Source organism: Festucalex cinctus, chromosome 1 (assembly GCF_051991245.1).
Source record: "Festucalex cinctus isolate MCC-2025b chromosome 1, RoL_Fcin_1.0, whole genome shotgun sequence".
NCBI lineage: Eukaryota > Metazoa > Chordata > Actinopteri > Syngnathiformes > Syngnathidae > Festucalex > Festucalex cinctus.
In genome coordinates this window covers 7,829,640-7,845,399 of record NC_135411.1, presented here as the reverse complement: position 1 = coordinate 7,845,399, position 15,760 = coordinate 7,829,640, and the positions used below count along the sequence as shown (strand labels likewise).

Below are 15,760 nucleotides of genomic sequence, written 5' to 3'. Positions count from 1 at the left end.
TTTATTTATCTATTTACGTATCTATTTTGATGGTTGAATAAATACAAAGTCATTAAATCAATGAATAACTATGATTTCAATATCAGTCAAACTAATCATGATTCAATTTTTTTTTCACTCAGCGAACCAAAATTTCCTTCAGCTGAACGAAAACAAAACGGAGCTCATCGTTTTCGGCAATAAAGAAGAGAGAATTGCTGTTAAAAAACAGCTTGAGTCACTGTCTTTAGAAACTAAAGCTCAAGTTCGAAATCTTGGGGTACTAATAGACTCAGACCTGACCTTCAGCAATCATATTAAATTCATCATTAAAACAGCCTTTTACCAGCTGAAAAACATATCCAGACTGAAGGACTGCATGCACCAGCAGACTAGATTACTGTAACGGTCTTCTGACTGGACTCTCTCAAAAGAACATGAGACAATTGCAGCTCATTCAGAACGCTGCAGCTGGAGTTCTGACCAAAACAAAGTGATCAGAGCATATTACTCCAGTACTTAAGGATTTACACTGGCTCCCTGTCAGCTGTAGAATAGATTTTAACGTTCTGCTACTCGTCTATAAATCACTAAATGCTTTGGGTCCTGAATATTCCAAGAAATGCTGATTGAGTACAAACCCAGCAGGGCTCTGAGATCGACAGACTTGGGCCAACTAGTGGAACCCAGAGTTCGAAGCAAACATGGTGAAGCTGCATTTAGCTATTATGCTGCACACAGATGGAATAGGCTACCAACAGAAGTGAAGTCAGCCCCGTGTGTAAATGCTTTTAAATCCAGGTTAAAAACTTCGCTTTTTTTCTGATACCTTTGATGAAGTACTGTATGTCTTGAATTTAAATATGCAATGTGAGTGATTCTTTTTGGTGTCGTATTTTTTTTGTTTTGTTTTTTTACAGTAAACTTCAACCAGAGTGTCATTGAAGAGCTTGAAGCAGGCGAAGGCTCACGCTTGATGCAAGCAACACTGCATTCAGGGTGCATTCACAACACAGGCACACGCCATATTGTTTGGTACATTCATGGCTTTTCTTCAATAATAATACTTTTATGATCGTGAGAAGACAAAATCGGAAGCCCAGATTGGGTTGGAAGGACGGACGGATAAGATAGAGCTGCGGCAGTGGTTTGAGATTGTGGGTTTAAGACAACTTTTCATCCCAACATTCATCCCATGGACACACAGCTGTAGTGTCCTTGAGCAAGACACCAACACCCCAAAATTTCTCCACTACTGCTGATTTAGTCCTCTGCTCCAATGTGAGCCGCTAACAGCGGGTTTGTGCTGCGATAGGTCAAACGCAGAAGCCAAATTCGGCGTATGTGTGTGTACATGACAAATACGGATGATTCTAAAAAAGACAGACATAAATAAATGGCCCCAGGCCCACTCCACTATGAGGCAATTCAATTGAGAGCACTTTCCACTTTATTGCGTATATCGTTCAAACGGGGGCAGCCTTGCTGTCTGCAGCTGCCATCTTCAGGTCAAACTAATTCTCCTTTAATATCAACTCCACGACGAAACTTTGGCTGACTGGGTCATGAATCAAATAAATCAATCTGCGAATCACTAGGAAAACGAATTTGGCGGTCATTCTGGCAAAAAAAAAAAACCCTCGTTCGCCCACGTTTTGGTCAACAGGAGATGACTAACGGCGCACAATGTCATTACATTGTTAGGCCGCGCGTATAATGAAGAGGGGGCCGAACGCTCCATTAAAATGTCCTCTCAATCAAGTGCAATTCATTTAATGGAAGAGCAGCTTGCTGCGAGGCAAAATGGCCGCTTGGAGAGGGCAGCAATGAGAGAGGAGGAGTGAAAATGAGTGGCCAAAAGTGTCGATTAATGCGGTACAATCTTTAATAACAGCCTGTTGACACGACTCATTGTGCTCGGCGGCAGATTCACGGACTGTGGAGCGCACTCCTGGGGGTTGCACAAGATAAAATAAAATACTACACCTTGCATTTAATTTCATTGAGCTGGACTGAATCACCCCCACTACCACGCGTTTAGGTCAAATAATTCCAAACTACGGTGAACCCTTAAGGGGGAAAAAAATCCAGAGAAAATTAAATATGGAACATTAAATACTGTTTCATTGGCCCACCTCTCATTCACGTGGTTAAAATACGATTCTCAAAATATGGTGCGCCCTACAAGGGGTGTGCGAGATTAACTACAGTTATGAAACCTTACAGAGCATTTAATTGGCCTGGATCTACTCCAACCTGCAACCTCCATTGGTTGAAATCACGGTTTCCCAAACTATGGTGCAATCTTCAGGGCTTGTGTGCAAGATCAAATAACAATATAACGTTCATCATACAACTTTCTGGGACGTTTTATGGGTCATATTGATTCAAGTAGCGGTTTAGTCAATTTTTGACCCAAATAGATTTTACTTTAGTTATTTATTTTTTTAAACACAATTTTGAAAGAACGCACCATTTTATTTCATTTCATTTCATTTACGCAACTGTTTTAATAATGTACCGTTTTAATTAAAAAAGAAAACAAAACAAATAAATTACTGATTGAACTAGGGCTGGGTTATAAAAAAATAAATAAAAAATCTATCAAATTCATTTTCCTTTTCGGAGCCCAATATCGATTCATAAAGCCCTAATTCCATTATTTTAGTATATATTTTCCCCATAAATTCATGAGAAAATTGAATTTTAAATGTTTTTTGTACCGTACTGTTCTTATATTTACAAAATACCCAACTTATTGAACATTAAGACAATTCAGAATATTCTCAATTATTTTGAATTACAATTATGAATATAGTATTTTCATCTTATACTTGCTGATGTCTATGTTTGTGCAACACCAAGTTATGTGGTGTTTTTAACTCATTCACTCCCAGTCATTTTCACTGAAGCAACCCCCTTCACTCAGGGCTGTTTTACTGGATTTTGACCGATTTTGCAATGCCCACAGAATATTGTGTTCTATTGCTATAAAAAAATTGAACTTCTCTTCCTTCATCAGGAAAAAAAAAGTATATTTGTATCTATTTTTGTTTTGTAGCAATTAAGCTAAATTTCATCAATATTCAAATTCCTGGTGAAAACACTGACAAAAAGAGCTTGTTGCAACATGGCCCTGGCTGATCTCGTATACTCAGCCGCCACCTGCTGGCCAATTTTTGTAATAACTTCCATTGCTTTAAGCCACCTCTTCATGTCAGAAGCTGCATCAAAGCCTTCTGTATAGTATTGCATTAAAAGAGACAAAAAACGTGAACATTTTTGGGACAGAAGGACAAAGTATTAAAAAATGGTTTTACACATTTTTGGGATTGAATGAGTTAATTATGTCCTTGATATTTAAGGAGAATTGATGTTGCATGAACATATGTATGTTAATCAATATTGGGTTCAATTGAATTGAATTGAAAAAAAATCTAAATCAATCCATCCATCCATTTTCTTGACCACTTATTCCTCACAAGAGTCGCGGGGGGGGGTGCTGGCGCCTATCTCTGGCTTTGGGCAGTAGGCGGGGGACACCCTGGACTGGTTGCCAGCCAATCGCAGAGCGCACAAAATCTAAATCAAATTGAATTTAACTCTTGTGAACCGATTCAGGTCATCAGTATTGATACCTAGCCCTAGACTAGACATGATTTGGTGTATTGTTGTGTTTATATTGGTGCACAACTGTATATGGTGTTGATAATAGGTATACTATCGTGAACGATGCGGTGTTTGGTTAACTCAAGCAAGATGACATGGCTTCTTTTTTCCCCTGAAAAGCAACAATTTTAGAGAGGTGAGGGTTCAGCTAGACACTGATGATATAGTATAATTGATCTGACCCTCCACTCCCAAATTATGGTGCACCACCCCATGGATGCCTGTTAGAGCTTATTTAATTGCACCCAAAACTGTGGTGCACACTTAAGGGGGTGCCCAAGAAAAAAACTAATTTTAACTTTTCATTCTAATTGCCCAGCCTGACTATTCATCCCATTGGTTTAACTCAGGACTTCGCAAATTGAGGTGCACAAGATAAAACACCATTTAATTGGCCTAGACTTACTCAATCCCAAAACCACTGGTTTAATATTCCCAGAATGTGGTATACTTTCCTCCAGGGGGTGCGCACATTAAAATAAAAATATTCAACTTTAAAAACCGTTTAATTAGCCTGGACTAATGCTGAACAGGTTGTGTGCGCTCTGTGCATGGGAGAGGGTACGCCATTTCTATGGCAACACATGGAGCTCCCCATTTTCATTTGTGTTATCTGGCTTCCCCAGTGGCGCTCCAGCGGTGAAGGAACAGTTTATTTATTTTTAATTTTTTTACAGAACAGAGGAGGTTCTGGTACAGCGGTGGTAGCAAATGAATTGACCTATTTAAGTCCTTTTTTCTGTCGCCCCGACATAAAAAAATATATATTTCCCAAGGGAAGGTGGCATCATTAGGAGAGAGTGCGTGGCATGCAACGCGACTTTCATGATTACTTTAATATGCAGATTAGTTTCTCATTAGTGATACATCTAAAAATAACCCAACAACTCGCACAAAAAAAAAAAAAAAAAGGTCCGGTGCGTGATGAGTGCTGGGGCGTAATCAAAAACAGTGACTAAACCAATTAGCGTCTATTGTTTGGGTTTTTTTAATTAAAAGACTACAGAAGTAATTTAGTGTGAAATTAATTTGTATGTCTCGACAAGTAACCATTTCAACCAGAGCAATGGCAACTGTTTGTGTTTCTGTGTGCCTATTCACACACAAATTTGATTATTTTGTTATCATTTTTATGCACCCTCTCTATCTCACCTTTATCATTTTCTTTTCGATTTTTTCTGAAAAGAGATTTTTATTTTATTTTTTGTATCTCAACTTTGCACTTGAGAGCACAAGAGAGGCTTTAAAAAAAATGGAATACAAAATATAAAAGGCCTGCTTGGTTGAACTGCAAATAAAACTTGGTTCACCAGTAGAAGAATCGTTCATAGCGTCATCTCTCTCTAGGACTGAATTGGGGCAACTCGGTTTCTGGTCTGCATTATTGATCTGCTCGCTACTAATCAATAATAAAAGTAATATGTGAAGTAGCGTGTCGCCTCGGGAACAAAACTAAACTGCCAATGACTTAAATAGGAATGGCAAGCGCTTTTAATTACTAATTAGCAGCACTAAACATGATGACTTCTCGCTTTCATTCCTCTACTGGAGTCCAATTATTCGTGTAGATGAGTGAAGCCTTAAACATGGATGAACAACCTCTCTCATCCCAGGGGATATATTTTAGGTGGAAAATTCCAACCAAAGAGTATAGAAAATACTCGACATATGTCTTGAGATGTCGTGTACATGCATGTGTCTTTAAGAGGCGGGAATTGTTGAGATGACGCGATATCAGCATGTTTGCGTGAGCCTCTAAGAGAGAGCTGTGGCCTACATAAGATCCTACTTGAGCGTTGTCATTGTGTGCAGTGGTTTACAGTTTTCCCATTGTTAACATCTGAGAAGTGTGTCAGAGACAGTGGCTCTCTTCCTCTACATGTGAGGGCTTTACATATACTGTATCCTCCTGACTACCAGTAATTCAAATTTGTCCTCTGTAGTGGACCTTTTTAAACCTGAATATCTCCCACCCAGTGCATACCAATTGAATTAACTTTCCAATGATACCAAATGTGTAGGGGCCGGGCTTTAAAGAAAATGGCTTCAAGCACTTTTTAGGGAAAAGGAAAAGTAAGTGTATAACACTTTTTATTGAACAAATTTAGGCTTTAAATGTTGTTAGCATGTTTTCTATAAGACTCTTAAGAACTATTAAAGTATTATTTGAATTATTTTAACTGTATTTGAGTCTAGCATTTAAGTTTAAAAAAAAAAGTAATCTGTAGTGGACACATAACTTAAAAATAAAAACTTCTTTTTAAAAAAAATAAAATTCTTTTGCAGTTTTCCAGTTACTTCACAAAGATTGGGGAATATCAAATATCCATGTGTGTACATAATCCAAGTTGCTAGTCATCCACTACAAATAAAAAAACGACAGGGAGGAGCGTTTGTAACCAGAGTAGTTCCCTCCTGGCTGCTTTTATTTCTTCAATAATTACTGTGCTCTTCTTTGTATTTTCTGTGAGTATGCTGCCCCCCCACAGGTCAGTTAAGGTATTACAACAGACATCTGCTTTGGGGGGGGATTAGCCTCACATCAGCCTTTGGTCTTTTAGTCATTCATTGCTCTCTTTTACTTGTTTATGTTTGCATGTGTCTGCGTCATTGTGGGTGTTGTGGGTGATTTTAATAATGTAAAGCTCTTTGTTATGTATGAAAAGCTCTAGTTCTCTGCAAATAAATTGATGAGATTGCCGTTGGTATCGTTGTTTGTGTGGTGTGCCGTGTTGGAACAGGAAGAACATGTGGTGATTTTTTTTATTTTTTTTTCACCCTCGTCATGTGCAGTGCCACTCCAAAATTGGCTAAGATGTGAAAAAAAACCTTTACAGAACTGTCAGAGGGAGGTTGAAGAGTCTCTACAACCATCAAGTGGCAGCGCTTGTTATTACACCCTGCAATTTTTGTGCAACTTTCTGTGCTCATTATTCCGTGTAGGGCTACAAAGTGGAGACAGAATTATGTGTATAAAGAACAACAGTGGATTAAAAAAAAAAATAGAAAAAAAGTCTACATAGCACTGTTCAAATGTCACATTTTTGTGATATGAAGAATTGAGAACAAGATGAATCATGACAAAACTTTTTTCCCCCAATAATATGGCCTGTCCAAATAAATTTAAATACTATTTTTTCAAGAGCACAAGTTAAAAATAAATAAACCGAGTTCATGTGAGTGCACAAGTGAGCACGCCGGCTTGAAACTGGAATTAGAAGTGTGTAATATGGACAAAAATGTAATTTCGCGACATAGGTAATTTTAAATCCCGGTAACCAGGCAAGTATATATCCCAATATATTACTTTTTATTTGGCATTTTTGGGACCTTTTCTCAGTTTATTTATAAAATGCATACAGGTATTTTATATAGACCTCACAATAAAATTAAACAACTAACCAGTGGCCAAATAAATAACACTAAAAAAACATCTGGTAGCATAACCACTTGAGGGAATGCTGTTGACTGCAAAGAATTAAAATAAATAAAACATAGTGCTTCACGTTACATTCAAGTTTGCTTAACAGATGAACCGTTTCACTTTACGAACAAGATTTTATCAGCTTGATGTAAAAAGGCCTGATTATGACTATGTCAAAGAAGGGTGAAGATTTTACATGAAGAAGTCTGTTGTCGTATGGATGGTTACTGTTTACAGGTAGATAGATGGATGCCATGCTGGCTTTGTATGCTGAGCTGTAAATGAAGTGAATGAAAAAGGTTACGAAATCCCATCAGCATAAGCAACTTATAGTAGTAGTATTACTAAAAGAAACTACAGAATTGCCACAGTACTAGGATGGTAATATATCAATAAATGGATTAGATGAAAATTATCTTTCTGCTAAATGTGGTGGAAGCAACATTTCATGTCCTATTTTTGATATAGATTAATGTATATCTGCAATAGATATCGCCACACAACCCCATTTAACAGCAATTTCAAAGTGATTAATAAACGTGCAGCAATTAATCAACAACTAAGAAGCTATTTTGGTAATCGAGGAATTGTTTAGGATTGTTGGTTCAACTTAAATTTGTCCAAATCCTCTGACAATTTTAGCCTCTCACCAGTAAATAGTCTCCCATTTCTATAATCCTCTATGAAAGCAGACAGATTACGTGGACGGATATGTAAATGTAAGCATACCCCGAGGCTGAGGGCACCCCTGACTCTCACATCGTATGCCGTGCATTGTGCCACTGACAAAACAAGCAGTGAAGAAGAAGCGCTAATGAGAGGAATCTAATCAAATTTGGCCCGATGCCCTTTCATTAAAAGCCAACGATAACTGCCTCTCATTAAACTTTAAACCCAGTTTGCACCCTTTTTCATTAAAAATAAAGTAACTACTGCAGAGTCTCAGCACAGTGCAGGGGCAGCTAAAATTGAGCGATGATATCAGTTTTTTGAAGTGTATATTGATTTTCGGGTACTTAATCAGTTTTAAATTAATCTAAAAAAAAAAAAAAATGGATAAAAACTGTTGGGGATATGTGGATAAACAGATGTGCTAAATAGCAATCTATTTTAGGGCTAGGCAATAAATCAAATTAATTTGATACATTGTCATTTTAAAAACTGAATCATTGAAAATTTGCTACATCGTGAAAAACAGTTTTGTCTTCTGGATTATTAATGTTCTGATACATCCAAATGTTATTGTGAGTTGTAATTTTGCACAAGTGGCAGATTGCTGGATGGGTGGTTTACAAAACATGTTTACAATAATAGCTAATTGTGGCCTTTAAGCACAAAGTATGAATGTTAAGTTGATGATGTCAAAACAGATATTGAATCAGGCTACATTATTGTTGTCTGAACATTTTGCACAGGAATTAGTTTGGAATAAACAAATCCTTTAAATAAATGTTTTTTGAGTTTATTAGAGGGCGGCACGGTGATTGAGTGGTTAGCACGTCCGCCTCCCAGGTCTGAGGACTCGGGTTTGAGTCCAGGCTCCGGCCTTCCTGGGTGGAGTTTGCATGTTCTCCCCGTGCCCGCGTGGGTCTTCTCCGGGTACTCCGGTCTCCTCCCACATTCCAAAGACATGAATGGCAGGTTAATTGGGCCCTCCGAATTGTCCTTAGGTGTGCTTGTGAGTGTGGATGGTTGTTCGTCTCTGTGTGCCCTGCGATTGGCTGGCAACCAGTCCAGGCTGAACACCACCTACTGCCCAAAGCCAGCTGAGATAGGCTCCAGCACCCCCCACGACCCTTGTGAGGAATAAACGGTCAAGAAAATGGATGGATGGTTTATTAGATTCAAATCGTAACCGTCCTGAATGACTGGGGAAAAAAAATGAGATTTGATTTTTTGGCAACATCACCCCAGCACTAATTTATTTTCCTCAAACTCATCTGAACGGTAACCTGGGGATAGGCATGCGCAGATATTAAGATTCTGCCAGCATAATAACCATAAGCAAAAATATTGCAGTATTAAAATTACAGCTCTAAAAAGTCCCGTTTTGATAACACCAAATATTGAGCAATTAAAAACTTTTCACCCTTGTGAGGAATAAGCGGTCAAGAAAATGGGTGGATGGATGGATAAATACTTTTGTTTTTTTTCATTAAACCATCTATATTAATTTTTGACAAAATATAGAATATTTGGTACATTAAGAAACATGTACCATGGTAAATTAAATAAATATGTACAGAGGCGATTACCGGTACACTGTTGTATTTTTCCTGATGGGAAACGTGAGGTTTGGATTTTATGGAGACATTCATAGAAAGTAAAAAGTGGCTTACTTGTCTTCCATCAAAGTTATGGGCTCGGTCAAGTTGATGGTTTCCGTGGTGATCTCCACCTTGCGGACGTTACCAAAGAAATCGGTGATGAGGACACTTCCCGGGTCGCGCAAGAACAGGTCGGTACGGTGGCCCGGAGTGGACACGCACTGGCTCTTGGGGCACACTTTGAACTGCGGGGGACAAAAAATAAAAAATAAAGAAGTTGGACAAGCTCTCCATCACAAGTTATTCACTACTCTGTCATGCTGTTTATTCGGCTGTCAGCCAAACAGAAAATTGGCAGAGGGCTTACAACCCAGAATGCATTGCTTCACGTCTGACAAATTGATCACATTGATCCCAAAAGAGCACCGGAAACAACAGTAACGGGGAAAAGTGGGGAAAAGTAATTAGTTGGGGGTGACAAATGGAGGTTAGAAACTATTTCCTCGGGCCATTGGATATTTGCTGGATATGGGGAGGGGAAGGGTGAAATGCGGGTGCTGTCGAGTTAGAACCACAAGCCAGATCGAAGCCAGCGTTAGAACCACCACGTCAAAAAAGTCAACGCCCTTGAACATGCCATTATATATTCTGTTTCGTGTCCAGTCAGCCAATCCTGTATGTGACTTTCATGAGGTTATTTCAGGACCGGAGAGATTTTAAAGAGGTAAAACAGGAAGGTAGTCCTTCTTCTGGTGTGCATGACTTGGCCACCGGTGGGCAGTATGATACAGTCATTGAGACAAAAGAAGAAGAATTTCACAACTACTGTGAGCGACTGTAAGGAAGAAGAAAGGAAATGAGCTCACCAAATCCTTCATAGTTGTTTTGCTGGTGGGGTGGATGTCTTCAAGAAACTCCAGCATGTAGAAAGTGTAACGATCCATCAGATGGACTCCGATGGCCAAATCGGGTTGATGCTGCAATATAGGATAAATTCACGCATGGTCAATCTTTGTACTTTCAAAATAAAATAGATAAAAATGTGAATAAATAAAGTGCTTATATATTCATGCAAGCAGCAACTTTTGGAGGACCAAAACTGCCAAAATTCAAAATAAATAAAATGATGAAATAAATAAATTACAAAAAGTGAAAATAAAAACGGATATAAAAAAACATAATTCAAAAATTAAATACAAATGTATTTATTTGTACTTTATATATCCATTTATATTAATTTTTTGGATATAATTTTCAAAATATATAAATTTTTATTTTCACTTTTAGTCATTTATTTATTTAGTCATTTATTTTGTTTTCGGCAGTTTTGGTCCTCCATAGCAACCCACCGACAAAGAGTCCTCTCCGGTTTGACTGCTAGACAGAGCAATGATGTTTGGAGAGTAGAACTTCTCGTACATGGAGGCTCCCTGACAGGTATCGATGATGAAAAGCAGCTCGTTGTACCTGCAAAACACACATACAGCGAGCCATAAGAGTAGCCCTCTAGTGGGAGAGAACATTTCAAGCACATGACCTTAAAGCCATCTTTCATCTAGCTGTTGCTATGGTAACTAAGAAAAGTCTGGCTTTTTTTTCCCACACTCTCACTTCTCTCTCTTCAAATAACATATTTGTTCAAAAATACTGGCCGCATCGCTAACAGTCCTCACTCATCATCAAATGATTTTCAGTTCATTGACAATGTCATTGTTCAGAGTTGAATGCTAAGCCCATTTGAAATCCGTTGCAGACACAGTAGCACCAAAGTGCACTAACATGCCTGTAAACAAGTGGAATACTATTACACTGTTGCTAACAAAAACAGTAGCACCAAAGTGCACTATCATCCCTGTAAACAAGTGGCATACTATTACACTGTTGCTAAAAAAAACAAAAAACAGTAGCATCAAAGTGCACAAACAGCCCTGTAAACAAGTGGCATTTTATTACAGCATCTTTCAAGACAAGCCTGTCAGTAGCCTCAGGCATGAGGTCCCTCCGCTGTGTTGTGTTCATGTTTATGTTGCAGGCAACTAACCAACTTTTTTTTCCTTTTTCTTTTTTTTCTTTTTAGCCCAGTGTCTTTGAGTTGTATTTTTATTTGTTTAAGTTTTAATTTTGCACCTAATAAATGCCACTTCTCTTCTACAGTCTCGTAGAAAATAGTATAGTAGGTAGTAAGGATGCACCAATAATCCCCCCCCCCCCCTTTTTTTCTTTTTTTTAAACTGAGTAGTAGCACAAATATTTGGGTGAGCCCAAAACTGAATCTGTACCAAACCAGTTAAAGTTATATTTGTTTTAAATGAAACTTTTCTGCAGTGTGCAATGAATACAAAAAAATTGTTTAATGTTCTGGTCTATTCTATTGCGTAATAATAGAGAGCCCAAGCAAAAATATAGTTTTAAATTAATCTTTTTTACACTTCAACAGCTTCGATTATTATGAAGTTGTCATAATAACGTGACTCTATAGCGCCCCCTAGCATAGAAAAATAAAAACCAATCCCGGCCTTGAGCCACGAAAATTGGCAGGCACGTGCAACACCCCGAGACGCACCAAAAAAAAAAAAAAAGGAAGTCTATTGGGACCATATAGCTAAAATGTACAGGAAGTGAGCTGTGAATTTTTGAATGTCCAATTTTGGCCCATTCACTGTGGTCATACTTTTTCCCCCTTTGCGCGTCGTTCTCCTGGAGTCCAGTCAGACTTATCGGGTATATCTGTCTTGTTGAGTGAAAAGTGTTCCTTACTTTTACCAGGATATGTGAAATGTTTCTTACCTTGTACCACTCAACACACAAACACATTATTTTCATTACCACGGAGTCTGCTTATTTGCTTCTCAATCAAGTTGCTGCTTGCTAAAAAGGGAAACGAGTCTCTATGGTGCTGCTATTGGCTTGCGTGTGTGGAGTGTGTGCGTGCGTATGTCTGCACAGAATAAGGCAGACACAAACAGTGCTAGTCACTTTGTTTTATATGTCTGCACTTCACCCATGCACAGACTTGTACATGCATTTTTATTATTTTGTTTTTATTATTTTGTAGATTCAAGCGCATTTCTTTTTTTATGAATATGTTAATGTACATAGTACAGACAAGTTTAGTCCAAAAAAAAAAAAAAAAAAACGAAAAAACATTCTCTATTAAGTTACTGTCTGTTAATAAATATGTTGTGTGTTTTATTTAAAAGAAATTTTCAAAAACAAGTCCAAAATCCATTTTTGTTCATTCATTCATTCATAAACTGTGGGGAGCTGGTTTACTCCAGAAACATGCATACTCTCAATGCGTATGTTGTACCCTTCCCAATAAATTAGGGTTGGGATATAACTTGTATTACATTCGGTTTACTGACTGACTTTCCATGCAATTTTTGCAGAGGGAAATACCCCCAAACCACGTCAAGCTACCTATCACATACCCTCAACTCCCCCCACCCCCCCTTCTAGCACCCCTAAACGTTTTTATAGCACCGCTGATCCTAGAATCGCCATTGTTTAGTCAGGGGTGTTTTTCCTCCAAGGGTGACATATATAAAACATCAACGGATGTAAGGGCCACTTTGATTTTTTTTTTCATTATCTAATTTATTAAGCAACATCAAAGTCAGTCAAAGCATCTTGTTTAGAACCTGCTACGCTACCTAACAGATTTCTTTATGGGACATAGCTCACAATTTTACAAGATTTTGGGGTGACCGGAGACCCTGTAAAACACCAGAAAATATTAGCACGTGCACTAAAAAAACAGCTGAATCCTATATTCAGAACCAAAACAGGGGTAATCTGCAGTTACTTGAGAATCATTCATGTGACATGTTCACAATTAAGACCTCGACACAGAGCAGAAAGTGGAGGAACCATTTTTGCTTGTAAAAATGTATTATCTTTATTCACCAGTTTTATGAAGAGAAATGTTGTTACTAGTTTAGTTAATTTGCATCTTTGCTATTTAGAAAAGCTCTCCAGTAAATAAAACATTCGTTAGTAGAAAATGTTGTTTTTATTATATCCCACTGGCCGCTTAAAAATGACCCAAAAGGCTATAGTTTGGACACCCCTGCTTCAATTATTATTTACAGGTTAACAACATAATTTACCTTCTTTTTTGCCACATCTGTTCAAAGGCGTCGGCCAATTCAAGGTTGCTGATCTCCTCAGTGTCCTGGAACTTCAGGAAGCCATTGCCACCATGTCCTTTACAACACACCAATACATTTTTTAAGCAATCTATTAATCTTGTAACTATAAAGAGACAGATGACAAAGACACTAAAGTTAAAATAATAAACTAAGAATCACGCAGCAAACGCTTTCCTATTACTGCGGTGAACTTTTTACGCTTGCCTGACAATTAAGAATGTTGCGATGTTAGCTAAAACAGCACCTGTACAGTTCGTAAAGGTTGTGTCAGTTATTTGAAATTATTCTTCAAATGACCTGTCAGGTAAATGAGGACGTTGCTTCGGTCATCGGACAAAAGCCGCTTGGAGCGCGGCATGCTAGGCGGAAGTCTCCCCGTCAGAACTCGCAAAAAATTCTCCACAGTCACCTACAACGTAGACACAGTAACATTACATGGGATCGCCATGTGAATAACTAAGTAAAGTTTACGGAAACTTTAGGCGGAAAGGTGGCTTGAACTTGGATCTTGCCAAACGCACAGCGTATCCTCGGTAGTCCACCTCCACATCGTCACCGTAAACGTTCAGCTCCATGTTCTTGTGACTGAACACGGTGGCTGGCTTCGGGTTCCTGGGGTTGCAAGCCATGTCGTCTGCCAGCATCAGCACGATGTGACTGGTAGATCAGGCAAAAGGTCAAATAATATAGAACACAGTTTCGATTGCAATTGTATTACGTGACATTTCTGTTATAGTAATTGGATTAACTGCAGAGACACTGTATTTTTTTTCTGTGAAATGGGAAGCGTAATGAGTCAGCCAATTATGCTTTGTTAAAATGATCAAAGCCAACCAATCAATTTTTTTCCCCAGACCTGTGAGAAAACGCCTTTCAATGACAAAGGAAAATCTAAATCTAAAGGTAAACAATGAAGGAAATTGAAAAACTAAACCTTTTGTGGGATAGCTGACCATGCAAAGCCAAACAATATGTTTTCAATCATCATCATTTCAGTTCAGGTCTGTGGCGGTCGATCACTTGTCTGCCAACCGGTTGCCCAATAATGAAAGATCTTAAAACCTGAAATGTTCTATTCAACAGTCCACACCTATCAGGGATGCCAAGACGCTTCACGCTCCTGTACACGGACAGTGTGTTGGCCACATGACGGTAGTTAAACCAGTATCTGGACGTGCACACCTGTTCCGAGCACACATATTTAGAGATGTGAATAAAAAAAAAAATTCACATTAGCATTTCTACGTCGTCCACAAAAGGTTCAAATGGACGTTTCAATACTGTGCACTGACCAGAATCGCCCAGTTGTTGGTGTGACCGCGGCTGAAGAACTTCCTCGTGGAATTCTGGTTCAAAGAAGTGAAAGAAAAAACGAAACGAATACGAGTTTTAAAAAGATGTCGGCTAAAAGAAATGACCAGAAGATGATAATCACGGCAAGCTAACAGGAACATGATCAAAACATGACAGCGAGTATGAAGACACAAGAGGCAAACCGGTGAAATGCGTCGCACAATTGAATAAAAGTGTAAAACAAACAGGGTTAAGTATCGAGTGTTAACGCTTACCTCGACATTAATGCTGTCCGCTGAGAATAAGATGCTCAAAAAGACTGCTAGGGTTAGAATTTTCATGATGTGGTCGTGAAGCTGCCAAACCAGGAAGGCAAAGCCACAAACACGCCGGTTCGGTCAAATGAGTACTTCCGGTTGATACGAGTCAAAATAAGAGTGACTGTCACGCCATTTATGTAACGTAAAGAAAATATTTTTATGTATTTATTTTTTAGTTCTTTATGACGACCGTGCTGCTACAAATTACGGCTTTGTACTTTTAATTCTTTGAACAAATGAATTAATTCTTTATTTCGAACGTGTGAAATAAATGACATAAAAGAACAATTAACAAGACAATATTAAACAACATAAAATAATACTGAATTGTATTATCCGACAAGGACTAGGAAGTCTTATTATTATTATTATTATTATTATTATTATTATTATTATTATTATTATTATTATTATTATTATTTTGGTTCGTTGTTTTTTTTTACGTTCGCGGATGGTGACATAAAAAAACCCGACGAAAATATAAAAAGTCACGCATGCTATAACTTCGCTTCAACAATGACTGGTGGCGAATGTGTTGTGTCTTGTGTCAGCCTCAAGATAAAAACGAGATTCTGGCGTTCAAGAATTCTTAAGCTAATATGAATAAATATATGCATGTAAACGTGTTTATCACTTGTTTTCATTAGCTAATTTAAC

At 38.1% G+C, this 15,760-nt stretch overlaps 1 protein-coding gene across 4 annotated transcripts in view; it reads right to left on the bottom strand.

Annotated features, from left to right (window-relative positions):
* pigk (phosphatidylinositol glycan anchor biosynthesis, class K) overlaps window positions 1-15,202 on the bottom strand; it is a 38,544-nt gene extending 23,342 nt beyond the window's left edge. For all 4 annotated transcript variants that reach the window (XR_013282496.1, XR_013282493.1, XM_077514585.1 and 1 more), the window contains exons 1-9: window positions 15,059-15,202; window positions 14,783-14,836; window positions 14,581-14,672; window positions 14,012-14,147; window positions 13,788-13,899; window positions 13,449-13,545; window positions 10,689-10,806; window positions 10,206-10,316; window positions 9,412-9,584 (exon numbers count right to left, since the gene is read on the bottom strand). Coding sequence is in view for 2 of the 4 variants with exons in the window: in XM_077514585.1 (XP_077370711.1) it covers window positions 9,412-9,584; window positions 10,206-10,316; window positions 10,689-10,806; window positions 13,449-13,545; window positions 13,788-13,899; window positions 14,012-14,147; window positions 14,581-14,672; window positions 14,783-14,836; window positions 15,059-15,124 (959 nt within the window). In the remaining 2 variants the exon portion in view is untranslated. The remainder of the gene's footprint in view (window positions 1-9,411; window positions 9,585-10,205; window positions 10,317-10,688; window positions 10,807-13,448; window positions 13,546-13,787; window positions 13,900-14,011; window positions 14,148-14,580; window positions 14,673-14,782; window positions 14,837-15,058) is intronic.
* Between the last annotated feature and the right edge of the window lie 558 nt (window positions 15,203-15,760).